The 14,421-nt window shown below is 40.2% G+C and overlaps 2 protein-coding genes across 3 annotated transcripts in view; one reads left to right on the top strand and one right to left on the bottom strand.

Moving 5' to 3' along the window:
- On the bottom strand, positions 1–13,819 carry DFFB (DNA fragmentation factor subunit beta). 2 transcript variants are annotated; one of them, XM_072427024.1, is made up of 7 exons: positions 13,644–13,819; positions 10,890–11,019; positions 8,678–8,857; positions 6,948–7,027; positions 6,209–6,379; positions 1,598–1,698; positions 1–472 (listed from the first exon to the last, which is right to left on the bottom strand). In XM_072427024.1, the coding sequence occupies exons 1-7, from the start codon at positions 13,785–13,787 to the stop codon at positions 238–240; spliced, it is 1,041 nt and encodes a 346-aa protein (XP_072283125.1). In that variant the 5' UTR covers positions 13,788–13,819; the 3' UTR covers positions 1–237. The 2 variants fall into 2 exon arrangements, with proteins under 2 accessions (XP_072283125.1, XP_072283126.1); XM_072427025.1 differs by lacking the exon at positions 13,644–13,819 and adding an exon at positions 13,439–13,617.
- CEP104 (centrosomal protein 104) overlaps positions 13,818–14,421 on the top strand; it is a 48,549-nt gene continuing 47,945 nt past the window's right edge. Inside the window, exon 1 of the mRNA XM_072427023.1 lies at positions 13,818–14,044. The gene's annotated coding sequence lies outside the window, so the exon portion shown is untranslated. The remainder of the gene's footprint in view (positions 14,045–14,421) is intronic.

Below are 14,421 nucleotides of genomic sequence, written 5' to 3'. Positions count from 1 at the left end.
TTTATATAGTTAGGGAATATACAAAAGCTGAATATTTATTTGAAATAAATATTTTATATCAACAAATAAAGCAGTCAGTACATGGGTGATTTCATGGCTATAAAATGTAAAACTCATCTTTAAAAAATGTAGGTAAAAATCAATCAGAACTTAATAGGCAAAATGTTTTTTGTTCAGTTTAGGATAGCTGCCCCAAAAAATGATTAAAATAAAATCCAAAGTCCCAGCATGATATTATCATGACACTTGGTCCCGTGATCTCTTCTTATTGGGTCTCTTCTGGCTAGTGTATATCTTGGATGGATCGCAGGACAAGTTGTGTGAGGTTTTCTTATGGCAGACGATGTTGACCAGTTTCAGGTTCTTCGTAGTAAATAAAAGGTCAAAAAAATACTGGTGGTTGATTTGTCTTCCACGGCTTTCCTTCACGGCTTCCATCAAGCAAGGCAAAATTGATCTGCTCTTCTCAATCCTAAAGTGTATAAAAATAAAAATTTACTTTTCATCCAAGACTATACTGTCTATAGGGTGATAATGCTTTTGTGCAATTTCTAGTTGTCACCCTGTGGTACCATACCCAATCTGGCAAGCATCAAGCAATAATATAGAAAGGGGGTGGGGGGTTCAAAGACAAAAGCTTACACTACATCATATCAGCAGTTTTTATTTTACCCCCCAAAAATGTGGATGGACTTGCCAGATGTGTTTATGTTAAAACGGAACTAAATTTCCACTTTGAAAATGTGTATATATTGAATATATTCCATATAGTGATGTCTCTTCTCCAATACAATATATCTACCTGCCCGATTGCTGTCTTCTTTTGCATGTGCGGAGTTGAACTCTCACGTCATTCTGGCCCAGCCAATCAAGCTGGCCGAAGATTGACACCAAGAAAGAATGAAGATGGCAGCAATCCCGATGGAATCGGGACAGGTGAATATAAAATAATTGGAATCAGACAGGTAAGGTTATTTTACTGCAAACAAGACAATACCTGTCTTTTCTGCAATAAAGGACTTGCCTGTTCTCAATTTTTTATTGCTAGTGTTTAATTCCAGGTAAAATTTTTGTGTGTACAGTGCAAATCCCTTTTATGTAACACTTTATTTTACTTGATTATATGAGCACAAGCAAAAAAAAACTCTACATTAAAGATGAGCATGTCTTTTCATTTGTAAATAGCACGGTGGCTCAGTGGTTAGCACTCTGGACCTGCATGGAGTTTGCCGGTTCTCCTTGTGTCTGCGTGGGTTTCCTCTGGGTACTCCGGTTTCCTCCCACATTCCAAAAAAATGCAGTGAGGTTAATTGGCTTCCCCCTAAAACTGACCTTAGATTACATTATTGACCTATGACTATGGTAGGGACATTAGACTGTGAGCCCCTTTGAGTGACATACCTATAGACTTTGTAAAGCACTGCAAAATATGTCGGCACCAAATTAGGTAATGGATAATAATAATATTGTCTGCACTGTATAAATACTGGAGAATAATACAAATACAATTTTTTTTGCCAATTGGCCTAAACTCTGAACGTTGTTACAACCGTAAGGTCAAAAGTCTTATACCACCAAAACGAAATCATGACTTTACCTGTGGTCCAGGTTCCATGTGCTGAAAATAATTCTACTTTCCTTGTTACTATATGGATTGATAGAGTGTCGGGTAGAACAATCCTCTGCATCAAAAGCACCCTAAAATGACAAAGTAATACAATCATATGTCATGGCACAGGAAAGATTTCAGTTCCCAGGTAGCAGATAAGGTCCTCTAATGCACCGCTGCGGAAACTAAACTTGTAGTGGGTAACAGATCACAATCTCCTGCTAAGAAAAACCTGGAAAGGAACATGGTGATTGCAAACCGACCAGAAAACTCGAAATCACTATGTGTATCTAATTCAAATTAAAAAAAGACGAGGGATTACAAATCATTTATATTCAAAAAATTGGATTTTCAAACATAATTATTTAATATAAAATATGTGCTGGAGCTTATATACCGGTATATAGATGTTCATCTGCAACACATTTCGGTATGTAGTCTTTGTTTATCTTGACAGTAATGGATCTTTCTGTGATGATGTGACATGGATGTGTAGTACTCGTGAATTCAGAGTATTTATGAGCCGACACTCATGCAACCTGTACCTGCTTGCAGTACAAAGGGATGATATGAAAGGGAGGTGCAAGTTAGCTACTTTACAAGCATGTAAGTTTATCATTCAGGACTTGGCCATGTCTAGATCTTCTCACTGCTATCTGGATTAGTAGCACTGCTGAAAGACTCCCATTGTGAGCTGCAGTGTCCATGAGAGGGGTACAGTGAGACCCCAATGAAGGAACATTTGACTCAGGGAAGGTGAATGAACTTTCAGACGCTTCAGTTCTTTCCTGACACCCCCACACACTTGATCAGCAAAAATAAATGGGCATTCCTGAACAATGTTTAATAGATGTCAAGCATAAATATTAATTGAGAATTTCTTAGTTTTTAATACCTTTCATTAGATTCAATGTTTTTACCTTTTCCAATGTCTCATTGAAAATATTAAATGGTGTATGGCTACCATAACACTGTGTAAATGGGAGAACACAGCCATTACTTTAGTGGTGTCCTGCGCCTTTATTGGCCAGTAGAAAATGATTGGACATTAACCAAACTGTATTATTTAAATGACATCTAAACCCAAAAATAGAAATGTAAATGTTATGGAGTCCTTGGATGTGGTGGATGCATTTGTTCCTGAAATACCATACCCTGAAGGACCAGCAGCTGGACATTTCCTCTAAGGTGACCTTTAAAAGCCATACAGGGGGGACTTCACCTGGATGGTGAACAGCCAAAGATTTACTCCAGCCAGGTAGGTGGCTACACCAGTGCTGAGAGCACACAGAAGGGAAAAAGCAAGAAACTTTAGGATATGGACCACCTTAAATTTATCTTATTAGGTCCTTAGAGTGGAAAGTGATTAACCCTATCATGTGCTGAGATGGAGTAGTCAGGTAAGATTAACTGCCGTCCCATGATGTCCATTTAGAGTGGGCTGTTAATGAGAAATTATGTCCTACAGGGGTGCAGGAAATATGTTCCTGCTGTTCCTTATGCTTTTGATGGTTTCCCATCCACTGAGAAGGGTGTAGACCCATAAAAGCTTGTTCTGAAAATGTAACTGTTACTGCAAATGAAAATTAAAAAAAAAAAACAAGCACTTGCAACATGGAAAGTGTTGCAAGTGCACCAATACATCTATTTTTTTTTTTTTTTTAAATCTTGCAATACATCTAAACTTTTGGGTCAGGCAGGTCATTACTACAGGTGATTTTTGCTATAATCCTTACTTGCCCGATTTGTCCATAAAACGGTCGAAAAAGCTGAGCTGGGCATGCAGCTTGCAGGATACCCAGCAATCCCAGCTACCCCTGTGCTTGCTGGGACTAAATGAGGTCACACACACCTGTGCAGGAGTTCATTCAGTCCTAGCATGTCATCCCAACCCAGCCAATCAAGATAGCCAAAGATCGGAGGAAGTGAAGAAGAAAGACGATGGTGCTGCAGAACAGGGACAGGTATGCGGGGTTTAGTTCCACTTTATTATGTTAAATCCTATGTGACTGGGTTAAGATTTATTTTATTTAGGCTACAGAAAATTTAGGTTATTTACAGAGGGGTACATAATAAAGAAAACTGACTAAACTCAATTACAAATCGAGACATTTTTTTTCCCATGCAGTTGTAGTTTGGCCTTTAGGTGACCATCTCACGTAAAAGATGTCATTGCTCATTAGTTTTCAAAAGTTAAAATTGTGGGAAGGTCATCGTGAACCTGGCATCTCTTCTGCAAAGTCACTGACCTTGAACAGGAACACTGGATGAGAGTGAAGACTTTTCATACTTAACTGACTGTTCGCTTGTTCCAGGTCAGTGACTCAATTTGAAAGCCATTCAATTTTTTCAAATACTTTAGCAAACACTGATTTAAATACTGTAAAGTATCTTTCACGCATGGCAACACTCTTGTTGTGTCCCAGCACTATAAAAGATACTTTGAATTTTTATGTTTTTCTATTCACTCATCGCCAAATGCCGCACATTGTCAAAGATCTGTTGCAACATTGACTGACCTTGGTTTATAAAAAGCTGAAAATTAAACTGTAATTTCATTGGAGCAAAGAGAATTAACGGAGCGTTAAAAACATTGTTAGAAGCTGATGTGCACCATCGACCAGCACTTCAGTGTTAATGTGGCAGCTTATAGTATGAAGGGATTTTCTGCTGAAGGCAAGTCTTCGAGTTCCTGCATTCTGCCTGCTCTCCTGTTTTCACATGAATCACTTTATCTTCCGCACTTCTTTGCATTCTTTTAAACTGTTTTTACTGCCAGGCAAACTATTTATAGGTAACCTGGGAGGACAAATATTTTTTTTTATGTTTAATCCAACCACCCCACCTGCTCTTACCATTCACATAAAAAAGCAGAGAGATTGGCACTCGGCCTAAAGCAAAGATACAATCTATCTCCTTCTAAAAGTAAGGATACCTATGAACCAAAATCTCTTTAGGTCTTTAACCTTTTAGGCTGGGTACACACGTGCAATCATTGGAAATTGTCATTCCAATTACAAAAGACTGCATGATGCATAAAAAAGTGAGAAAGAGCCCCGTTCTGTTCTATGAAGAGGGGAGGGGGAAGAACGACGGAGCAGCACCCTGCTGTGCTCTCTCCCCTTTACTTTCATTACAATCATTCGTCGTCCGTGGATCTGCCAGGACAGTCGTCAGAATGACCGACAACATGCGATGTACACATGACAGATTCTTGTCCCTTATCAGCCCTGAGACGATTATCAGACGAAAATCATCTGCCATGTGTATGTAGCCTGAGTCATAATGCACATGAGCAGATTACCTACCAATTTTGTTCCTGACAGATTGGTCCAATTAGTAATCACTTACCCCATTTTGCAATCACTGTAATGTTATTAAAATTAAAGGATATGAACCAATCTTTTTTTTTTTCCTAAATTGTATGAAATCATTTTATTACAATTAAACATTTAAAGCTGGGCACTTGCATGACAGGGAAGGCTGCTGAGCTTTCTAGTATTCAGCACTGCCTCCGTATTCGTTGACCTCTTCTGTCCAAGGGGTAGAGGGTGTCGCCCCCTTCTGATTCCTTTAGCTGTATTCTTAACTAAAGAACCAATATACACAGGAGCTCTATAAGCTGTTATCATAGACCAGGACAATAGTAAGGTAATGTTGCATTTAAAGTGTAATACTTCATAGTTACATATTAAATTACATATGAACTATCTGAGTATAGAGGATAGCAGATCAATAATAAAACCTACATGTGAACAAGTGTTAATCAAAGATATACTAAAATCAGAGTGCATCAAAGAGTTGTACTTAGGAAATCTAAGTGTCTCCGTAAGTTTCCCGACACGTTTAACCAAATTAATGGCTTCCTCAGGGAGACTTGAGTAGATATAAATGAAAATAAAGGGGGTGAGTCAAAAGTCAAAATGTAAGAAAAAGGAATTGCTGTAATGACGGGAAAGATACCAAACTAGATATGGCGCTGTATCATAGGATATAGATGTAGGATATAGAAGCCCTATTTAATGTACAGCGCTGCGTAATATGTTGGCGCTATATAAATCCTGTTTAATAATAATAATTTGGCGAAACACGTTGGGTAACTTTCGGAGACACTTAGATTTCCTAAGTACATCTCTTTGATGCACCCTGATTAAGTATATCTTTGATTTACACTTGTTCACATGTAGGTTTTATTATTGATATGCTATCCTCTATACTCATATAGTTCACATGTAATGTAATATGTAACTATGAAGTAATACATTTTTAATGCAACATTACCTTACTATTGTCCTGTTTTTCAAAAAAACATTGACACAAACGCTTTAATAACATATAAATATTAAGCAAGCAAAAGCCTGTCTTTTTCTTTTTTCCTCCCTATTGTCTATTACATATTTCAGGCTTGGCAAAATAGAACCTTCCTTACAACAATATAGTGAGCAACGGATCCCCTCCTTCCATGTACCATAGAACAGGTATACACAGGTATGGAATTAAAGACGGTTTGGTCAAGAGCTGCAAACTCAACCCACAGGTAGAATGTGGCTGCAAAATGTAATACAAAAATGTAATGCAAGAATAGCAGACGTGTCTTACTTGACAAGAGAACCATCCTTCTTCAGTGCAAAGACGATTGGCCTTGTCCTCTTTCCTGTCGAAGTAACAGCCATTGTACTCAGCAGCCTTCAGCTCTTTGCTCAGGGTCTCTATGATCCTGTTGTATTCCTCCCTTGCAGCTGGGCTAGCAGAAGCTGCCGAACTCTGCGCCTAGGGAGAAGAAGAGAGTGCAATATTCTGATCTTTGCTAGGAAATCTGACACTCTGCGACTTGTTCCTTCTCTATAAATGTCTAGGCATTATACTAAAGGATTCCTCCGGGCAAACATGAAAAGTTTGCATTGATGTTTATTCGGGAACACATCACATTTAGGTGGCTCTAATTATCATGCTGGCGTCTGTTGTGTACAGCTGGCTGCTGTTTGTCAAATACATATGGCTGTTATCTTTTATATGAGCCCGAAGCATGATTCCCAGTGTTTGGAAAGAGAGTGGCACCTCAATGCACTAATGGTTGCAACAAGTACAAAAATGTATATATATATTTGTTTAAAATATTTCACACTCATGTAACCAAAAAGTAAAATCCACTTAAATGTTTAATTTTTAGTATTTCATCATCCTTAGCAGTTCACAACCTTTTTAAACTATTCAATGAGCTGTGTGTTATGTCTACCCCAAATAACGCACCCCTATTTATTTTACAGCGCTGCATAATATGTTCATGCTAAATAAATACTGCTTAATAATAATAATTTATATCTTATACAAACTTTACCTCTTTCAGGTAACCTCGAATTCTGCTTTCACATCGGAATCTCATGTAACTGGATTTGTTCTTAAACCGAGATTCTATGCCTGACAAATAAAAAAAAACAGAAAAAGGTAAAATATGGCCCCTAGTCCGTTTTTATATTATAATCAGTAATTCAATGACAAAAGTTCTAACTTCTGCAGCACTTGAAAGTTGAGCAGATGAACCCCTGCTGTGCGTTGATAATGGATCTTTTCTTAGTCCTGCAGTTACACGCATACATACAAATCTAACAGTCAGAGACAGAATAATGTCAAATGGGATCGTAGGTAAGGAAGTAGCTTCCCACCACTAACAGCTTTGTTTGACGTTTATAAGTACAGCAACAGGCACTGAAAAGCCATGCTTTTGCATTATCTGCACCGACGTAGTCTATTCAATCAGACACAAACTGCCTACAAGTGAAACCTCACTGACTGGTAGGTATACACTTCAACCAAATGCACTGACCACCTGGTCTACTGAAAGATCAAAATAAGTTGAGTATAGATCCCCTGGACAACCTCTATGTACCAAGAGCTATGTACCAAGCTATTTACATAAAAGGTATTTACCAAGTTGCCCTGTGGATGATCCAACTCTGTTTGCTCTATTTATAAAGTGCCGACATATTACGCAGTGCTGTACAAAGTCCATAGTCATGTCACTAGTTGTCCCTCAAAGGGGCTCACAATCTAATGTCCCTACCGTAGTCATATGTCTTTTTTACAGTCTAGTGCCAATTTTGAGGGGAAGCCAATTAACCTAACTGCATGTTTTTGGAGAACGGAGTACCCGGAGGAAACCATGCAAACACGAGGAGAACCTGCAATTTCCATGTAGATAGTGCACTGGCCAAGATTCGAACCTGGGACCTAGCGCTGCAAAGGCAGAGTGCTAATCTCTGGGCCACTATGCTGCCTTAACCCCAAAGTTACCTAGTGAGTAGGGGTGGCCATGCCTACAATTAACTGGCATAGACCACAATTTTACAGCTCCCCATCCTAAAAAGAATGAGGCAGCTACAGAATGCAATTTTACGGGGACCATAGTCTAGAAAGGCAAGAAACATTCAGCTTCCCTTAGACTGCTGAAAAGAAATCTTGCGTTATATTTACCTGGGGATTAATACTATAACCTGCAGGTTTCCTGAACATCCCTGGGGTATCTGTGCAAATCAAATAAAAAAATTCCTAAAACATCAGTATGGGATTGGTGAAAATAGAAACTCCCATTAACAACAGATCACCCCCACAATTAAAAAGAGTCGTTAGGTGAATGGCAAAGAAGAATAGAAAACAAAAAATGTGTATACACTCCCCTTCACTTGTCCTGTAAGGACAGCACTAAAAAGATGAAGTAAACTGTTACTTCCTATGGGAAAGGGTTGAAGGTGAAATATTACATATGGTATAAAAAAAAACAAGAGGGGTCTAGGTATAGAGTCATTATAGCCTTACTATAACCAGACCATTACCTAAAATATATTAAAACACACTCAGAATCAGAATGCAATTAAAATGACTGCATTATACCTGCCATAGCCAGGTCACTGTCTTTTCTCCAATCCTGGGACTCACTGTGTGGAGTAAAACCACATGACATTTCATGACATATACCACTGCGTTCATTTAACGTGACGTGGGAAAATATGGCATTGTGTACATGATAGCAAATAGCAGTATAAGGGCGATATAAATGAAGCGATAACAAACCTTCAAACCACGACTCATCTTCTTCCCGTTTTTCTGCCAAGATGTTTTCATTCAGGTTATGAACAAAGTCGACAAGTATCTTCTGAGTCTTGGGAGCCTGTTCATCGGATAGCAGCTTCCGAGCAACTTCGGGGACATCGGACAGACTTGTGTAAAATGAATTCAGCAGCCAATCGATACCTTGTGACAGCGATTAGGGGAAAAAAAAAGTACAATCAGTGCTGATTTCTCATTGAGCCCGGTTCTAGGATTCCAGGAAAGGGAATCATTAAAAAAGTAGAACAAAGCAGTGAAAATATAGTAAAGTGTGCTAAAGTCTGACTTCACAAATGAGGCTTCACTGCTCATTCTAGTTCCTAACTTAGCACGCCTTACCTCCAAAACACAACTAAAGTATGCAAAGCTCCCTTATTCAGAGGAATAGCCCAAATGGCACTAACCACATAATGATGGTAAAAGCTTCAGCATTTTAGCTGAATAACATTTGGCTTCCCTTACCACTTTTTTTTTTCCTTCCCAGCACATTCTACTTAACCTCTTCCAGCCATTTCCTGTGCACTCCAGCGCCATTGTTACTCTGTAACGGCTTTCTGATGGTGATAACAGTGGACAGCGCCATGGCTACTTTCCACAAAAAAGGTATGTGATGGGGTGTGGCCGGCCTCCTCCTCTCCCTTCCCCTCACTCCGCATCCTTCTGTGTGATGTCCATGTTTTTAGTATACCTTCAGGCAACGCTTCAGGTTACTTACATCGGACCAGTGGACTTCACCTAAATTGTTTTTTTTTTCTTTGTTTGGACATTACCTTAGCGATTATCAGTGACTTTATTTTGGATCCACAATGTATATTGGATGGCTGAGGAACTCCCCTCTTTCATGTGATCACCTCTGAACATCTGCCTATTATTTCCTATTTGTCCACCCCCTCCTTATTATTTTGTTTAAAAACCCTTGTTTATATTGTCCATGTATCCTTGCCTAAAATGTTTTATGTTTAACCTTTTATTTGAAAAACTAATAAAAAACCTATTGAAACAGAATGTCATGTGATGGGCTGACAATACAAAAGCACAAAAAGGAGACTGTAGTTACCCCATAACAAAATTGGCTGAATAAGGGCTCTCATTGCAGGATCACCAAGTATTTGTAATTAATAAGATTATTATTAATAAACAGGATTTATATAGAGCCAACATATTACACAGTGCTGTACATTAAATAGGGATTGCAAATGACAGACAAATACAGTCAGTGGCACAGGAGTAGAGGACCCTGCCCTGAAGAGCTTACAATCTAAGAGGTGGGGGAAGTCTCACACAATAGGAGGGGAGATATGTAGTGGTGGGAAGTAGTGACGGTCTCAAAACACAGAAGAAGATGGGTAGGCAACTTTGAATAAATGGGTTTTGAGCGCTCTTTTAAATGAGCAGAAGTTAGCAGTAGGAGCAAGCCGAATAGGACGAGGAAGACCATTCCAGAGAGTCGGGGCAGCTCTAGAAAAGTCTTGTATCCGTGTGTGTGATGAGGGTATGAGTGAGGAAGTCAGTTGTAGGTCATTGGAGGAGTGGGGAGAGTGGCAGGGGGAGTATTTTTTTTTACCGGGTCAGAAAGGTAAGTGGGACAAGAGCTGTGGAGGGATTTGAAGGCAATGCAATAGTAATAAAGGCAATTGATTTACAAAGATTAGAATTTGATATTTTTTTCCTGGGATATAATCATGCTGATAAGTGCCATACTATCGATTTATAATTTAGGTGTGATTTAGGTGATTTTTTTTCCACAATGGAACTTTTTAGGTTACTTAGTAGAACCCTTTTCTGGACAGCACTAGTTACAGAAAGTACAACATGCAATGTGTGGTAAACCCCCAGGAACAAAGCAAAAAGTACATTTTACTGATCCAATTTCACAAAACCCATGCACCCAGCTTTATTTCCATGCTATATCCTGACGAGGAACATTATTAAAAGCCAATGTAGTTCCATTTATATAAAGCAGCAGAGAGTGAAGCTACACTTTAAAGGGTATTTGTATATATTGAGACACTTGTCCTATAACATTCTTTCAGCCCCAGGTGTTGGGGAGCTATTTCTGAAAGGCGGGTGACCCATTAATATCACATAGGGTCTGATCAAACAGGCTACTGTGTATGAAAAGTGATTCAAGGACAGCTGGCAATCAGTATAACCACTTAGAATGGACGCAACTTACTTCCATGCCATGTCTGGCCAGTAGTCAGGAACACAAGCTCAGTGTTATCTGGGAGATGCCACAAATACTCATCATCGCTCACTTCTGTACCATCTTCATACAGACACACCCGGGTACTATGTAAAGGCAGCTGCAAGAAAAAGTGAATGCTCTGGTTACCTCTTATACTAGTACTAAATGATACAATGATGGTTCATCACAAACTTCAAAATTCAGGCTAAATATATCTAAATACAAAAGGCGTTGCTTAAGTCTTGGTGCATTTTTTTCTCATCTGTGATGTAATCCAGCATACAAAACCTGCATGTTACCTTTGTATTACAGACCAGATATTGCAGCTCTTTCTCCCTATGCAGAGTGACTGGTCTTGTATACGCCCCCTCCTGTATACATCTACAGGCTTCCTGCAGTTAAGAGGACCTGTTAGGCATTCTGATGACTGTACTGACTCCATTGCTACTTTTTACAATCTGGAATTGCAAAGGCATTTGATGCACACAAAGTGGATTTATATTCTTCATGGCTTCTGAAGAATATCAGTTTATATAAGGAATACAATATACTGTAAGCACTTTTGGACAGGGTCCTCTCCTCCTTCTGTGTCACTCTCTGTATCTTTCTGTCAATTGCAACCTCTATTTAATGTACAGCGCTGCATAATATATTGGCGCTATATAAATCCTGTTTATTATTATTATTATTAATAATAATAGTAATAATAATAATAATAATAATATTATAGAGAAATATAAATGATGTTTTTGTGCTCTGTGTTCAGCTTTATTGTTTCCCAAGGGGCTTTGTGTTTATTGACTTTCAGGTACGCCTGTGTAAGCTACATTTTGATCAATTTTGGAGCTTACACAGGTTTTTGACCCACCCCAATATGACAGTGTTTGGACCTGGAGATTGGCCACTTTGTGCCAAGCATTGTATCCCAGGAGAAAAGAGAACTTCATATTATCCCCATCATCTGAATTGCCAGCTATATCGGAGGGCTATGAAAAATAGTGGCCAGCGATCACAGCAAAAAGTTATCTGTATCTGTCCCTGAGCCCTGACTTTATCTTCTGCAAATGCTGACTGCCAAGCTGTCACATTTTAAGTCTCTGAATTTGGAACTTTATAGTAATATCTGTTTCTCATGTATATGTTTCTTCTGTATTGGTGACATGCTGTATTAAAGCAAAACTCTAGCTAGAAAGTAAGATTACTTGCCATTTATGTCATTAGGAAGTTATTCTCTCACCTTCAAAATACCATTAAAACATATGACAGAAGTTGAAAACCCCCTTTTTTTTTTGCACGTGGTCTGCTAGTAAATGGTTTCCGTAGACTTGAATGAGAATGCTTGATCCAATGCAAATCCACTAGGTTAACATATATGCTTTGCAGTCAGCTGGTGAACTGCTTTCTTGAATGGGAATTATTATTATTAAACAGGTTTTATATAGCGCCAACATATTATGCAGTGCTGTACTTTAAATAGGGGTTGCAAATGACAGAAAGATACAGACAGTGACACAGGAGGAGAGGATCCTGCCCCGAAGAGTTTACAATTTAGGAGGTGGGGAAAGTATTATACAATTAGAGGGGCAGGGGTGTAGTGGTAAAAAAGAATAGGGGGCACGGTAATAGTGAAGGCTATCAGTGGCCAGCACGCAAGGAGAGCCTATACAGGGTCACGACGCCCACTACATCCCTGAGGAGGGGGGAAATGAAATGATTTCCAAAAGATTTAGAAAGTGGCTGAAAGTGCTGTAAAGCAGCAGTCACCCCAGTGGTCCACGTCCCCCATACAGATTGCAGGCTCAGGGCGGTGGGCTCAGACCTATGATGGGAGAGTGGTCGGGTTGGCATCATGACATCACTCTAAGGGAAGTTTCTTCCCCTTTGAGTGACACCTGGCTCTCACACATGTGCGATCCAGGGCCCAAAAAATGTAGTGGTCCGTAGGTCCACAAAGGTTGGCGACCACTGCGCTAAAGGACAGCGGATGACCCATTATCCTTTGCAACGTGTCCACAATTTGTTAATATATCACTGCACCCGGGCTAATTAGGAGTAAAATGAAGCGGCTCCGGAGAGGTTATTGCATCATTGTCATCCCAAGTATTTTTCGTAAACATTCCAACCTTCCTGTCAATGCTTTTTCCTGTGCCGCACATGTGCATCTCAGTGGACAGAGATTTTCCATCACAAGAAAAGTCCCTCTACACCCATGAAATGCTACAATGGAGGAAAAAGTGAGATTTGAATCGCTGGAGGGGATCATCATGCAAGACAGGTATTATATTTTGTGCAAAATGCCTCGGCATACCTGCAGAATATTATAAATGCTCATCTGCATGCAAAAAATGGAAAGGTCTGTTTTTTTTTATCCAGATTCTTGTTTCATAAATGTTTCTCAGTCTGACATACATTTTGTGCAACAGTATTAAAGTGATGCAAGGGAATATTTTCATAATAAACAAAACATAAACAATAAAAACAAAACAAATTTATATAAACACAGCTAACCCCCTATGACACTGACACGCAGCCTGTACCTGGATCTTTTTGCACCCCTTCTCCTTCAGCTCTCTGAGGTTCCTGCAGGCCACCCCATATTTATCAGCATTGTTCAGTGTCCTAATCTTAAATATTTTCATATGCCTCTGGGAGGAGACCTTGCTACCCATATCAGCCTCATAAACGATACATTACTTGTTACAATGTAACCAGAAAGGTTTAGTGTAGAGCATGCGCACTGACCTCTCTGTAGTTCCCTGTAGACTTGTATGAGCCTGCACAGCTACTACGCATGCTTTGTGCTGGATTGAGGCTCGATTGAGGCTGTACGCACAGCACGCACACACCCTTTGGGCGCGTCGTGCGTCCTGAACACCCAGCACGCATGTGTAGTGACGCATTTTAGGCATCTCTTTGGACTACACCTCCCAGAATCCTCGTCGGCCGGCGGTTGTTGTCAAGCGGTGGTTATGGAGATTTGGGAGCGGGATTGGACCCCGGTGTCACCTGGCCAGCTGCTGTGTCCCGGGGACTTCTGTGTGTAGCCGGGAATAATTCATACAATACAAAGGGCGCGCTGTGAGGACAGGAAGGACACCGGGCCGCCAGCACCGGACAGTCAGGTGACCTGGATACCGCCTGCGGTGAGTGAGCTGCCAGCAGGGGCATTGCCAGGTCCCAGAGGGCATTATATTAGGGAGGGGGTGCAGGGATGGAGGTATGGGTAATATATCTGCTGGGGCATGTGCAGCTCCTTCCACACACTTCTGGAACATTCCATGACAATGTATGAGATGTAATGCAGGTATAGCATGGAGGGTGATAGGTGGTGATGGTACAGGGTGGAGGAGACAATAGGTGGTGGTGCTCCCAGTATGGGGTGGCGGAGACGATAGGTGGTGGTGCTCCCGGTATGAGGTGGAGGGGACGATAGGCGGTGGTGCTCCCGGTATGGGGTGGAGGGGATGATAGGCGGTGGTGTTACCAGTATGGGGATGAGGAGACGATAGGCGGTGGTGCT

Source organism: Pyxicephalus adspersus, chromosome 11 (assembly GCF_032062135.1).
Source record: "Pyxicephalus adspersus chromosome 11, UCB_Pads_2.0, whole genome shotgun sequence".
Taxonomy (NCBI): domain Eukaryota; kingdom Metazoa; phylum Chordata; class Amphibia; order Anura; family Pyxicephalidae; genus Pyxicephalus; species Pyxicephalus adspersus.
This window is presented reverse-complemented; position numbering and strand designations above follow the sequence as displayed.